Raw genomic sequence first — 13,583 nt, forward strand, 5'->3', positions numbered from 1 at the left:
TGCAAGGACTGCAACATACACTACATTGGACAGACAGGAAACTAGTCACCAGGATACACAAGCACCAGCTAGCCACCAAAAGACATGACCAGCTATCACTAGTATCCTTACACACAGACAGAGGAGGACACAATTACAACTGGGACAAAACATCCATCTGAGCACAGGCAAAACGAGATACGTTCAGAAATTCCTGTTAGAAAAGTTGTCTGCATAGATAGATCCAGGTCTTTGTAGTTGCTTATAAATTCATGATACTTGTCTACATAAATATTCATAGATAAACCAAGAAACCAATAGGCTAAGTTCAATTTTCAAAAATGAATATATGGAATATTGTCTTCTGTATTTTTTTTCCTATGACTGAAGCTTGGTTGACCATTCTACAACAATGATAGCTGGTGTCCAGGTGGCAATTAGAATTATTGGTTTACAATACAAACTACATATCATTGTCAATATTGACCATCAGAACGAATCACTATTAGGCTTATCACATGTTCGGTTTGTAACTTGGATAAAATTACTACTTTTGTGAACCTTGGTCTTCTATTGAAACATAAACTATCTTAAATGAGCATTCTGGAATAACTACATTGTCTACCATTTGAAAGATTTTAAACAGTTACACAAGATCAAATAACTGAATCACTTTAGTTCAATTGTTGGAACACTTCACTTTTCTACTGCACTGCTCTGATGAAATTCACTGACACACAACATTTATTGTTGCCTTCCCCACAGATGCTGTCAGACTTCCCAGACATATCCAGCATTTCTGGATTTAAATCAGATTAAATTCTGCGATGATCAATACTGGTCACAAATATGGAAAATGTCGGTCAGCAACAACAGTGCTGATGCATTAATGGCACACAATTTTGAATGATAGTTTTGAAAAGTAGAATACAAGCAACCAGCCGACACTGTATTACATTAGTTAAGCTTAGAGATAAAGAAGATAGGAATTAGAGTTTGGCAGCAGATGAGCTGAGGTGGGGTGAATGAAGGACAAACCCAGCAATCAAAGACCAGGCAACGTAACTGTAGTAGTTGGAAATTTTTAGAAACTATAATCTGGGACAAATTTAATAGTCATTTGGAGAAATGTAATTTGTTTTAAAAAGCCAGCTTGGATTTGTTAACTCCTGGCAAATGACTTTTTCTTTGGATTGGAGGTTGGCATACAGTTGTGATTTCAGGTATCATTGCTTTACTTCATGTAATTTAATTATTTAGAATTGGATCTACAGAAAATGGAATCAAATTTTACTGATGACAAAACTTGTGAGTCTAGTGAACAATGAAGAGGACAGTTATAGTCTTCAAGAGGATACAGACAGATGGAATATTTGTAAAAATCAAAAAGGTAAGAACAATGCAAGAAAGTGACTAAAATGTTATTAAGTACAAAGCAAAGTTATGAAGAATCTTTATAAAACACACATTATCTCAACTTCCCAGAAACACTTCAGGAATAAAATGAAAGCAGGACAGTACAGAAAAGATTGCCAAAAAACATTTCCAGGGATAATGGACTTCAGTTATATGAGTGGATTGAAGAAACTGGAAAGGTTCTCCTTCTGGAGGCTTGGGAGTAGCTTTGTTAGAGCTGTTCCAAATGATCAGCAATCTACAGATGTGTGAGAGAGGAGAGAAAACAGAGGAGAGAGAACAAGAAAACAAAAAGAGGGAGGGAAAAAAAGAGACAGACAGGAAGGAAAGGACAAGAAAATAGCAAATAGAACAAAGAAAACAAAAAAAGAAAAGAGCAAAAGAAAAGGAGACTGTTCCCATTGGCAAAAGAATCAAATCCAGAAGATGCAGCACTACTGATTGGGAAATTAACCAAACGCAGTATGGAGAAAATAAAAAGTTTAATGCAGGAAGTAGTTACAATCTGAATTTACTATCCAAAATGGCAGTGAAGGCATTTTCAATAATAGTTTTCAAAAGAGATTACACTAGATTCTGAAGAGATAGTATCTGCTAAACGATGAGGAAAGAGGCAAAAAGTAGGACTAGCAACGTTGGTCTTGTAGAGCAGACACAGATTCAACAGATTGAATGGCTCCCTTCTGTGCCATTATAATTCTGATTCTACGTCCCTTGTGCAAAGCATAAAATAAAGGAACAACTAAGCTATAATCACATATCTCATATGGGTACTGCAAGAATACAAAGCTGTTATAATGAAAAGAACCCTCTGACTTGCAATAGTTGGACATCTAAATCATTTATCCACAGAGATTGAAAAATATGAATGTATCTATATTGTTCAGTGAAAGCCACATTTTTTAGAGAATAATCCTAGATTTGGATAGATTATTTGATTTATGGATGAAAGGCCAAATGTCTTCTCCATTCCTTTCCTGCTGCTCCACCCAGCCATTCCCAAGTGCAATCAGTCTAGCTAATATAATACAGATCCAGTGATTAAAAAGAAATCAATTAAGGAGGATCACTTTCCTGCTTAGTCACAAGAACCTTTAGATCCATACAACTGAACAAAATGTGCTTCCATGATATTTGCAGTAAGACTAGATTAGAATTTGGAACAAAATGGTTATGGTTTCCTTGCTTTCAATTTGAATAGAGGTTAAAATCCCAAATCCCACAGTTGTGATTTGGATTTTAGATCAAGAAACAAAGATCAGAAAAAAAGAGATAATTTTTAAAATAGTTCATGACTCACGTGGTTCCTGTCCCCATCCATGCATGTGTAATTTTCCAGCAGAATAATAGAGAAATCCCAAGACCAACATCAGACAAAGAGCCAGCAACAAATTGCGGACAGATCCCAGCAAACTCATTTTCACATTATTCCCAGAGTTCTAGGGTACCTAGTCAAAATAAAACCAAAATTAATTAGCTCTGGTAAGATGGAGGTAAAACTATAAGTTCACAAGACAGATTGCATAAAGAAAATCTAAACTTCCAAACTACTGCTGTTGGAGATTTTGTCTAACAAAAAAGTTTCCAGATAAACACAAGATCTATACAGAAACTGGAATACGACAACAGTAGTTTTCAGAAATGAATTGGAGTATTTTTTCTGCAGATTTGTGAGATTTAGTAGCAGAAACCACAGAAACAGAGGAACATGCCACAATTTAGTTGGTAGCAGGTGACAGAAAGAAAAATATTGTGGCAGTGGAGAATTAAGTATCGAATCAAATAAATAAAGACACTGTGTAACACATAATTGTGTGTGAGAGCGCGAGACAGAGCAAGAGAGAGAGAGCGAGCAACAAACAAAGCAAGAGAGAGCAAGAGATTTATTAACTGCTCTCTTCACTCATCCTGCTACCTTTACACATACATACATCCAGATCTGTTTGCTCCTGCACACTAATTTATACTGTCTCTCCATATTATTTGTTCCAAAGTGCATTACTTCACACTCCTCTAAACTTCATATGCCACCTATCCACTCAATCTACCAACTTGTCAATATCCTTCCGAGGGAAAACACTGCCCTCACAGAGTTTACAAGCCTTTCAAGTTTTGTTTCATCCACAAACTTTGAAATTATTCCATGTACACAAAGCTCTGAAACTTTTATATTAAATCAGGAAAAACAAGCATTCCCAGGGAATTCATCTACAAACCTTCAGCAGCCCCAAAACAATACATATTTAAGACCTTAAGACATAGGAGTGCAAGTAAGGCCATTCGGCCCATCGAGTCCACTCCGCCATTCAATCATGGCTGATGGGCATTTCAACTCCACTTACCAGCATTCTCTCCGTAGCCCTCAATTCCTTGTGACATCAAGAATTTATCAATCTCTGCCTTGAAGACATTTAGCGTCCCGGCCTCCACTGCACTCTGCGGCAATGAATTCCACAGGCCCACCACTCTCTGGCTGAAGAAATGTCTCCGCATTTCTATTCTGAATTGACCCCCTCTAATTCTAAGGCTGTGTCCACGGGTCCTAGTCTCCTCGTCTAACAGAAACAATTTCCTAGCGTCCACCCTTTTCAAGCCATGTATTATCTTGCAAGTTTCGATTAAGTCTCCCCTTAATCTTTTAAACTCCAATGAATACAATCCCAGGATCCTCAGCCGTTCCTCATATGTTAGACCTACCATTCCAGGGATCATCCGTGAGAATCTCCGCTGGACACGCTCCAGTGCCAGTAGGTCTTTCCTGAGGTGTGGGAACCAAAACTGGACACCGTACTCCAAATGGGGCCTAACCAGAGCTTTATAAAGTCTCAGTAGCACAACAGTGCTTTTATATTCCATTTTATATACCATTACTGTTTCCTAACACTCAGCCAGTTTTGTATCCAGATTACTATTGTACAATTTTATTCCACAAACTAATTCGTTTACATGTCTCTGTTAAGCATTGTATTAAAACACCTTTTCAATATCAATGTTTACCACATCAACAACATTGCATTTATCAATCCTCTGTTACTTCAAAAAAAAAGCTCCCAACAAAATAGTTAAACACCATTTTCCCCTCACTAAATCAATGTTTGCTTTCCTTAGCTGACTCACATTCGCTCATGGAACTATTAATTCTATGTCAAATTATTGTTTCCACAAGTTTTCAAACCACTGAAGTTACATGGTCTATAATTGCTGGGCTTATTCTTTTTTGGAACAAGGGTATAATACTTGTAATTCTCCAGTTCTCTGGCACCACCTCAATCTAAGAAAGTGTAAAATATTATGGCCAGTGTGTCCACATTCCTAATCTAATTTCTTGCAGTTGTTCTTGGATACATTACATCCAGTTGCAGGGCCTTGTCAACTTTAAGTCATAGAGTCAGAGAGATATACAGCATGGAAACAGACCCTTCGGTCCAACTCGTCTCTGCCGACCAGATATCCTAACCTAATCTAGTCCCACCTGCCAGCACTGGCCCATTTCCCTTCAAACCTTTCCTATTCATATACCCATCCAGATGTTGCAATTATACTAGCCCTCCTCTGGCAGCTCATTCCACACCATCTGCATGAAAAAGTTGCCCCTTAGGTCTCTTTTACATCTTTCCCCTCTCACCCTAAACCTATGCCCTCCAGTTTGGGACTCCCCCCACACCAGGGAAAAGACTTTCTATTTATCCTAGCCACACACCTCTATTTATCCTATCCAAAAACCTCTATGAGGTCACCCCTCAGCCTCCAACTCTAGGGAAAACAACTCTAGCCTATTCAGCCTCTGTCAACAGCTCTGTCAACCCTGGCAACATCCTTGTAAATCTTTTCTGAACTCTTTCAAGTTTCACAACATCTTTCCAATAGGAAGGAAACCAGAATTGCATGCAATATTACAAAAGTGACCTAACCAATGTTCTGTACAACCACAAAAAGGCCTCCCAACTTCTGTAACCAATACTCTAACCAAACACTGCCTTCACTATCCTATCTAATTGTGACTCTACTTTCAAGGAGCTGTGGCCCTGCACTCTAAGGTCTCTTTGTTCATCCACTCTCCCTTTGACTTTACCAATAAGTGTACAAATCCTGCTAAAATTTGCTTTCCCAAAATGCAACACCTCACAATTAAATTCCAACTGCCACTCCTCAGCTCATTGGCCCATCTGATCAAGGTCCCGTTGTAATCGGAGGTGATCTTCTTCATTGTCCATGACACCTCTGATTTTGGTGTCATCTACAAACTTACTAAATATACCTCTTATGTAAATGGTTTGGATATGAACATAAATGATGAAAAGTAGTGGACCCAGCACCGATCCTTGTGGCACTCCACTGGTCACAGGCCTCCAGTCTGAAAAACAACCCTCCATCACCACCCTCTGTCTTTGAGACAGTTTTGTATCCAAATGGCAAGTTCTCCCTCTATTCCACGAAATCTAACCTTGCTAACCAGTCTCCATGGGGAACCATGTCGAACGCCTTACTGAAGTCCATATAGATCACGTCTACCACTCTGCCTTCATCAATCTTCTTTGTTACCTTTTCAAAAAAACTCAATCAAGTTTGAGAGGCATTATTTCCCCCACACAAAGCCATGCTGACTATCCCTAATCAATCCTTGCCTTTCCAAATACATGCATCCTGTCTCTCATGATTCCCTTTAACAACTTGCCCACCACCGACATCAGGTTCGCCAGTCTATCGTTCCTTGGCTTGTCCTTACCACCTTTCCTCAATAGTGGCACCATGTTAGCCAACCTCCAGTCTTCCAGCACCTTACCTGTGACTACCGATGACACAAAAATCTCAGCAATCACTTCCCTAGCTTCCCACAAGAGCACTAGAGTACACCTACTTTAACCAACTTTACGCATTTCAAGACTCCAGCACTTCCTCCTCTGTAGGATGGACATTTTTCAAGATGTCACCGTCTATTTTCCTACATACTATATCTTCCATGTCCTTTTCCAGAGTAAACACCGATACAAAATACTCATTTAGTATTACAGTCTGTCCAATACCACATCCAGTTTGATCCATCCTAATGACCGAATTTTCTCTTTTGTCACCATGACCTATGTTGTATCTCCTTCTTGGTATTAATTTAAAACCTCACTGATGCCCCTGGCTTCCAAGATTATATTCCCTTTATGATCCCTCTTGAGCCCTACTCCTGCTTTTACTGTATGTGCCTTAAAAGACTTTGGGATCATCTATGTTAGCTGTCAGTCTCTTTACATAATTTCCCTTAGTTCTTCTTTTTTACTTTTTCACCTCCCTTCTGATCCTTCTATATTCAGCCTGACTGTCAATGTATTTGCTAAGTATACTTTGTCCACATCATCTTAATTTCCATCTTCTTTTTCATCCAGGGTGCTCAGTGTGTTTAACCCTCCATTTCCCTTTTTCAGGTAATCACCTTGATCATGCCCAAACTCTCTCTTCTTTGAAGTAGCCCTTTGTTCAGCTAGCTTTCCTGACTGACTTTGTGGCTCTAGATTAGAGTGGTGCTAGAAAAGCACAGCAGGTCAGGCAGCATCCGAGGAGCAGGAAAAATCGATGTTTCGGGCAAAAGCCTTTCATCAGGAATCTATGCATTCATGGATCATGCATGCCCAACTGAAGTCAGCTCATCTGCAGTTAATTCATACTCCAGATTGTTTGTTGTTCTTTTCCACTGTCATCCTAAACCTATGATACAACTGTCTCCTTAACATTCCCCACTGACCTCTGATTCAATTTAACTCAACTCATTTCAAGTTTAGCAGTGCTAGGGCTAGACATATTTGCTTAGGAAAATGAAGATGATCCCAGTGACTGAAGTCACTTTCCACTGACAAAGAATTAGGCCAGTTAAAGACCATGCAACACCTTGTAAACTACCTGAAAACGTGAGCATTTTAGCACTATTATAAGGCAATATTCTTTTTTTAAAAACTTACTTTGCAGGATCTGAATATTGTTAGCAATACTAGCATTTATTGCCCACCTCTAAATCCTGTTGAGGTGGTGGTGACAGACCATTTTATCAAACTGCTGCAATCCATGTGTACTGAAGGTACCTCACAATGCTTTTAGGATGGAATTGCAGTACTTTTGAGCCAGCAATGGAGGGGGTGGGGGGGCATAGATAAGGTGAATAAGGTTTATAAAATCATGAGGGGTATGGATAGGATAGCTAGCCTAAAGACTATTACATAACCAGAGATTATTGCCTTTGTAGTTCTGCTTTCTAAATTAGCCCATAGTGTGATATTAAAGAGTTAATATTCTCTGCTGACCTGCAAGAAATTGAAAGCCCCAGGGGTAGTGTGCTGTGTCTTTATCTTATAGGTGGAATGTGGGAATTTACATTCCCATCCCTTGCCATTCACAGGCATTTGTATCATCACCACCACCTATTCAAAAGTCAGTTGGAACACTGCAATTGAAATGCTGAGTGCACCCTATAGTTACACAAAAAATACAATTCACACCAGATCTGACCATTAAGGGATGATTTACAGTACATTGTTTCTGGAGGTGAGGTGGTCACTGCATTGTATCTTGTGTGGCATGTGACTGTGAGGGAGTGGCCAGAGTTCTGTAAGCATTCCCAACTGACCTATATAAAAGGGATGTGTTTTATTTGTTCGAGGCCTCTTCTGACTCGACTTCACACGCCTGCGAATAGGGTCAAAGTGGGTCACCCAGCTTGTACAGGTTTAATAAACTTGAACTGTTTGCAGAAGTTAGTGTGTGTGAATTGCACCTAGTGGGAGAAACGTCAGGAAAAGAACCTAACAATAGTTTCTCATATTCCCTTAATGGAACATCTTTTTTAAATCAGAAATTGCTGGAGAAACTCAGATCTGGCAGCATCTGTGGGGAAAAGAAGAGTTAACATTAACTCTGCTTTGTTCCCAGATGCTACCAGACCTGCTGAGTTTCTCCAACGATTTCTGTCTTTGTTTCAGATCACCAGCATCTGCAAATGTTTATTTTATCTTTATTCTATATACGTCCTTAATAACCACACTGAGAAATCCACATCCATGAACACCAGCTAGCCACGAAACGACACGACCAGCTATCCTTAGTAGCCACAAACTCAAATGACAAGCAACATGAATTCGACTGGGACAAAACTACTATTATAGGACAAGCCAGAGAACAGCCAGGGAATTCCTAGAGGCATGGCACTCATCTACTGATTCAATCAATAAGCACATTGACCTGGACCCAATATACCGACCACTGCAACGGACAGCTGGAACTGACAACCAGAAGCAGCAGATTCAAACCACTACAAATGCCGGAGGAAAGATCACAGAAGTTGAAAGGATGAAAATAGATAAGTCCCCTGGGCCTGATGGCATTTATCCTAGGATCCTCTGGGAAGCTAGGGAGGAGATAGCGGAGCCATTGGCCTTGATTTTTATGTCGTCGTTGTCTACGGGAATAGTGCCAGAAGACTGGAGGATAGCGAATGTGGTCCCCTTGTTCAAGAAGTGGAGTAGGGATAGCCCGAGTAACTATAGGCCAGTGAGTCTCACTTCTGTTGTGGGCAAAGTCTTAGAGAGAATTGTAAGGGATAGGATTTATGAACATCTGGATAGGAATAATGTGATCAAGGATAGTCAGCATGGTTTTGTGAAGGGCAGGTCGTGCCTCACAAACCTTATTGAGTTCTTTGAGAAGGTGACCAAGGAAGTGGACGAGGGTAAAGCAGTAGATGTGGTGTATGTGGATTTTAGCAAGGCGTTCCATAAGGTACCCCATGGTAGGCTAATGCAAAAACTACGGAGGTATGGCATTGAGGGTGCATTAGAGGTTTGGATTAGGAATTGGCTGGCTGGAAGGAGACAGAGGGTAGTAGTTGATGGTATAGGTTCATCTTGGAATGCAGTTACTAGCGGTGTTCCACAAGGATCTGTTTTGGGACCATTGTTGTTTGTCATTTTTATAAATGACCTAGAGGAGGGGCTTGAAAGCTTGGTGAGCAAGTTTGCGGATGACACGAAAGTCGGAGTTGTGGACAGCGAAGAAGGATGTGACAGGTTACAGCGGGATATAGATAAGTTGCAGAGCTGGGCAGAAAGGTGGCAAATGGAGTTCAATGTAGCTAAGTGTGAAGTCATTCACTTTGGTAGGAGTAACAAGAAGATGGATTACTGGGCTAATGGTAGGCTACTTGGTAGTGTGGATGAGCAGAGGGGTCTTGGTGTCCACGTACACAGATCTCTGAAAGTTGCCACCCAGATAAATAGTGCTGTGAAGAAGGCATATGGTGTACTGGGCTTTTATTGGTAGAGGAATTGAGTTCCAGAGTCCTGAGGTCATGCTGCAGTTGTATAAGACTCTGGTGCGGCCTCATCTGGAGTATTGTGTGCAGTTTTGGTCGCCATACTATAGGAAGGATGTGGAGGCATTGGAACAAGTGCAGAGGAGGTTTACCAGGATGTTGCCTGGCATGGTAGGAAGATCGTATGAGGAAAAGCTGAGGCACTTGGGGCTGTTCTCATTGGAGAAAAGAAGGTTTGTGGAGATTTGATAGAGGTGTATAAGATGATTAGGGGTTGAGATAGGGTTGACAGTGAGAACCTTTTTCCGCGTATGGAGTCAGCTGTTACTAGGGGACACAGGTTAAATTAAGGGGTGGTAGGTATAGGACAGATGTTAGGGGTAGATTCTTTACTCAGCGGGTTGTGAGTTCATGGAATGCCCTGCCAGTAGCAGTGGTGGACTCTCCCTCTTTATGGTCATTTAAGCGGGCATTGGATAAGCATATGGAGGTTATTGGGCTAGTGTAGGTTAGGTAGGCTTCGGTCGGTGCAACATCGAGGGCCGAAGGGCCTGTACTGCGCTGTATTTTTCTATGTTCTATGTTCTTAAGTGCTTCACAGGAGGCTCCCAAGCACTGAGGATGTCACCTAGACAGGGGACGAAACGTCTGCAACACAAACTCCCGGCTCGGTGAACAGAACCACAACGAGCACCCAAGCTACAAATCTTCTCACAAACTTTGATTAGATTAGATTACTTGCAGTGTGGAAATAGGCCCTTCGGCCCAACAAGTCCACACCAACCCGCCGAAGCGCAACCCATCTAAACCCATTCCCCTACACTTACCCCTTCACCTAACCATGGGCAATTTAGCACAGCCAATTCACCTAACCTGCACATTTTGGAGGAAACCCACGCAGACACGGGGAGAATGTGCAAACTCCACAGTCAGTTGCCTGAGGCAGGAATTGAACCCGGGTCTCTGGTGCTGTGAGACAACAGTGCTAACCACTGTGCCACCGAGGTAAAAACAATGACTGCAGATGCTGGAAACCAGATTCTGGATTAATGACGTTGGAAAAGCACAGCAGTTCAGGCAGCATCCAAAGTGCAGCGAAATCGACATTTCGGGCAAAAGCCCTTCACCCGCCTCATTTCTGCCAAAATGTTGAATCTCCTGCTCCTCGGATGCTGCCTGACTGGCTGTGCTTTTCCAGCATCACACTCTCGACTCTGATCTCCAGTACTTTCTCCCTGTATGTACACACGGCTGACAGAGAACATTGCTGCAAATCCAGTCTAGCAACAATGTCTGACCAGGTCCATAGACAATTGTTTAACAAAGTCACTCTTGGTGATGGACACTGGAACACCACACCAAGAGTACAGTCTGTGTCCTTGTCAACCTCATTACTTTGTCCAATTGATTTTCAACATGGAGGAGTACTGATTCATCAATCGTGGGGCGAGGAGGGAGGTGGGAGCAGCTTGAAAGGTGGTGATTAGCATAATGTTTCTCACTCAATGTTCCACCTGATGCCTCGAGATTTCAATGAGGTCTTGAGTCAATGCTGAAGACTTCCAAAACAACTCCCTACCAATGATCTCCAGTGGAATATAACATAGCCAGGATGTGTGGGTCATTGTAGAGCAAAATTCCATCAGTATAGACTATACAGTTTTGAGAGAGTACAGGGAGTCCTCAATATTGACTCCTTACTCTCTTGAGGAGAAAGTGAGGACTGCAGGTACTGGATATCAGAGTCAAGAGTGTGGCAGTGGAAAAGCACAGCAGGTCAGGCAGCATCCAAGGAACAGGAGAATTGATGTTTCGGGCACAAGCCCTTCATCAGGAGTGAGGCTTGTGGGTTCGGGCTGAGACATAAATGAGAGGTGGGATGGGGTTGGGGGGAAGGTAGCTGAGAAAGCGATAGGTGGGTGAAGGTGAGGGAGGTGGTGATAGGTCAGGGGGAGAGATGGGCAGGTCTGGAGGGTGGAGCAGAGTTGGAGGCTTGGGACTGGGATAATGTTGGGAGAGGGGAAATGAGGAAGCTATTGAAATCCACATTTATCCCATGTGGTTGTAGGGTCCTAAGGCAAATATGAGGCATTCTTCCTTCAGGCATCGGGTGGTAACAGTTTGGTGGTAGAGGAGGTCTATGACCTGCATGTCATGTCATGTCATTGATGGAGTGGGAGGGGGTATTGAAGTTTTCAGCTATGGGGTGGTGGGGTTGGTGGGTGCAGGTGTCCCAGAGATGTTCTCTGAAATGATCCGCAAGAAGGCCCCCTGTTTCCCCGATGTGGCGGAGACCACACCAGGTACAACAGATGATACACTGCTGAAGCCAGGTGCAAACTCGCAGACAGTGCCTCCTACTGCCCCCTTGATCATGGCCTCACCTCCCATCACCAAACCATCATCTCCCAGATCATCCACAACCTCATCACCTCTGAGAATCGCCCACCCACAGCCTCCAACCTCACTATCAGTGAACCCTGCATTGCCCGATTCCTTTCTAAGATTCACAAACCTGACTGCCTCGGTCGACCCATTGACTCAGCCTGCGCTTGCCCCACCAAACTCATCTCTTCCTACCTCAGCACCATCCTGTCCCCCTTAGTCCAGGAGCTCACCACTTACATTCATGACATCACCTACGTCCTTTACCGCCTCCAAAATTTGTTTCCCTGGCCCCTGATGCCTCATCTTCACTGGGAACACGCAGTCCCTGTACACATCGATGCGCCACGATGAAGGTCTCCAAGCCCTCAGTTTCTTCCTCTCATACCATCTCAACCAGTACCCTTCCACCAACACCCTCATCCGCCTGGCTGAACTGGTCCTCACCATCAACAACAACTCCTTCCAATCATCCCACTTCCTCCAAATCCAAAGGGGTAGCCATGGGCATTCGCACAGGACCTAGCTATGCCTGCCTATTTGTCAGATATGGGGAACAGTCCATCTTCCTCAGTTACACCAGCACCACCCCCTGTCTGTTCCTCGGCTACAACAATGACTGTATCAGCGCAGCCTAATGCTCTAACGAGGAGGTTGAACAGTTCAACAACCTTAACAACACCTTCCACCCCAACCTCAAATTCACCTGGGACAATCTTGGACAACTCCCTCCCCTTCCTAGATCTTTCCATCACCGTCTCCGGCGACCGACTAACCACGGATATCTACTACAAGCCCACCGGCTCCCTCAGCTGCCAAGACTACATTGCCTTCTCCTCTATTTCCTGTAAAAACACTATCGCTTATTCCCAACTCCTCCGCTGCATCTGTTCCCAGAATCTCCAATTCCACCTCTCTAAGTCCCAGATGGTCTTCTTCCACAATCGCAACTTCCCTTCCCATGTGGTTGACAATGCCCTCTAGCGTATCTCCTCCACTTCACGCACCACCGCCCTTGACCCCCATCCCTCCCAACGCAACAAGGACAGAACCCCCGGTCCTCAGCTTCCACTCCACCAACCTCTGCATACATCACATCATCCTCCACCACCTCCAAACGGATGCCACCACCAAAAACATATTTCCCTCCCCAACCCTATCAGCATTCCGGAAAGACCATTCCCTCCACATCTCCCTCATCAGGTGCACACCCCCACCAGCCCACACCCTACTCCTGGTGCCATTCCCTGCCACCACAGGAAATACGAAACCTGTGCCCAGACCACTCCCCTCATCTCCGTCCAAGGCCCCAAGGGATCCTTCCACATCAGTCAGAAATTTACCTGTATCTCTACCAAAATCATCTACTGCATCCATTGCAGCTGGTGTGGTCTCCTCTACAATCGGGGAGGCAGGATGCCTTCTTGCAGGTCGTTTCTGAGAACATCTCTGGGATCATCGCACCCACCAAACTCACATTTCAACTCCCCTTCCCACTCAGTCAAGGAATTGCAGG

General features: G+C 43.1%; 1 protein-coding gene across 8 annotated transcripts in view; it reads right to left on the minus strand.

Annotated features, from left to right (window-relative positions):
- LOC132818810 (CMP-N-acetylneuraminate-beta-1,4-galactoside alpha-2,3-sialyltransferase-like) overlaps positions 1 to 13,583 on the minus strand; it is a 598,325-nt gene that overhangs the window by 446,047 nt on the left and 138,695 nt on the right. For 7 of the 8 annotated variants that reach the window (XM_060829907.1, XM_060829905.1, XM_060829911.1 and 4 more), the window contains exon 2: positions 2,696 to 2,843. In XM_060829907.1, the coding sequence (XP_060685890.1) occupies positions 2,696 to 2,813 (118 nt within the window). In that variant the 5' untranslated portion in view covers positions 2,814 to 2,843. Of the gene's footprint in view, positions 1 to 2,695; positions 2,844 to 13,583 lie in introns of those variants that run through there. The other variant, XM_060829910.1, reaches the window with a different exon arrangement.

The sequence above is a fragment of the Hemiscyllium ocellatum genome, chromosome 9 (assembly GCF_020745735.1).
Source record: "Hemiscyllium ocellatum isolate sHemOce1 chromosome 9, sHemOce1.pat.X.cur, whole genome shotgun sequence".
NCBI lineage: Eukaryota > Metazoa > Chordata > Chondrichthyes > Orectolobiformes > Hemiscylliidae > Hemiscyllium > Hemiscyllium ocellatum.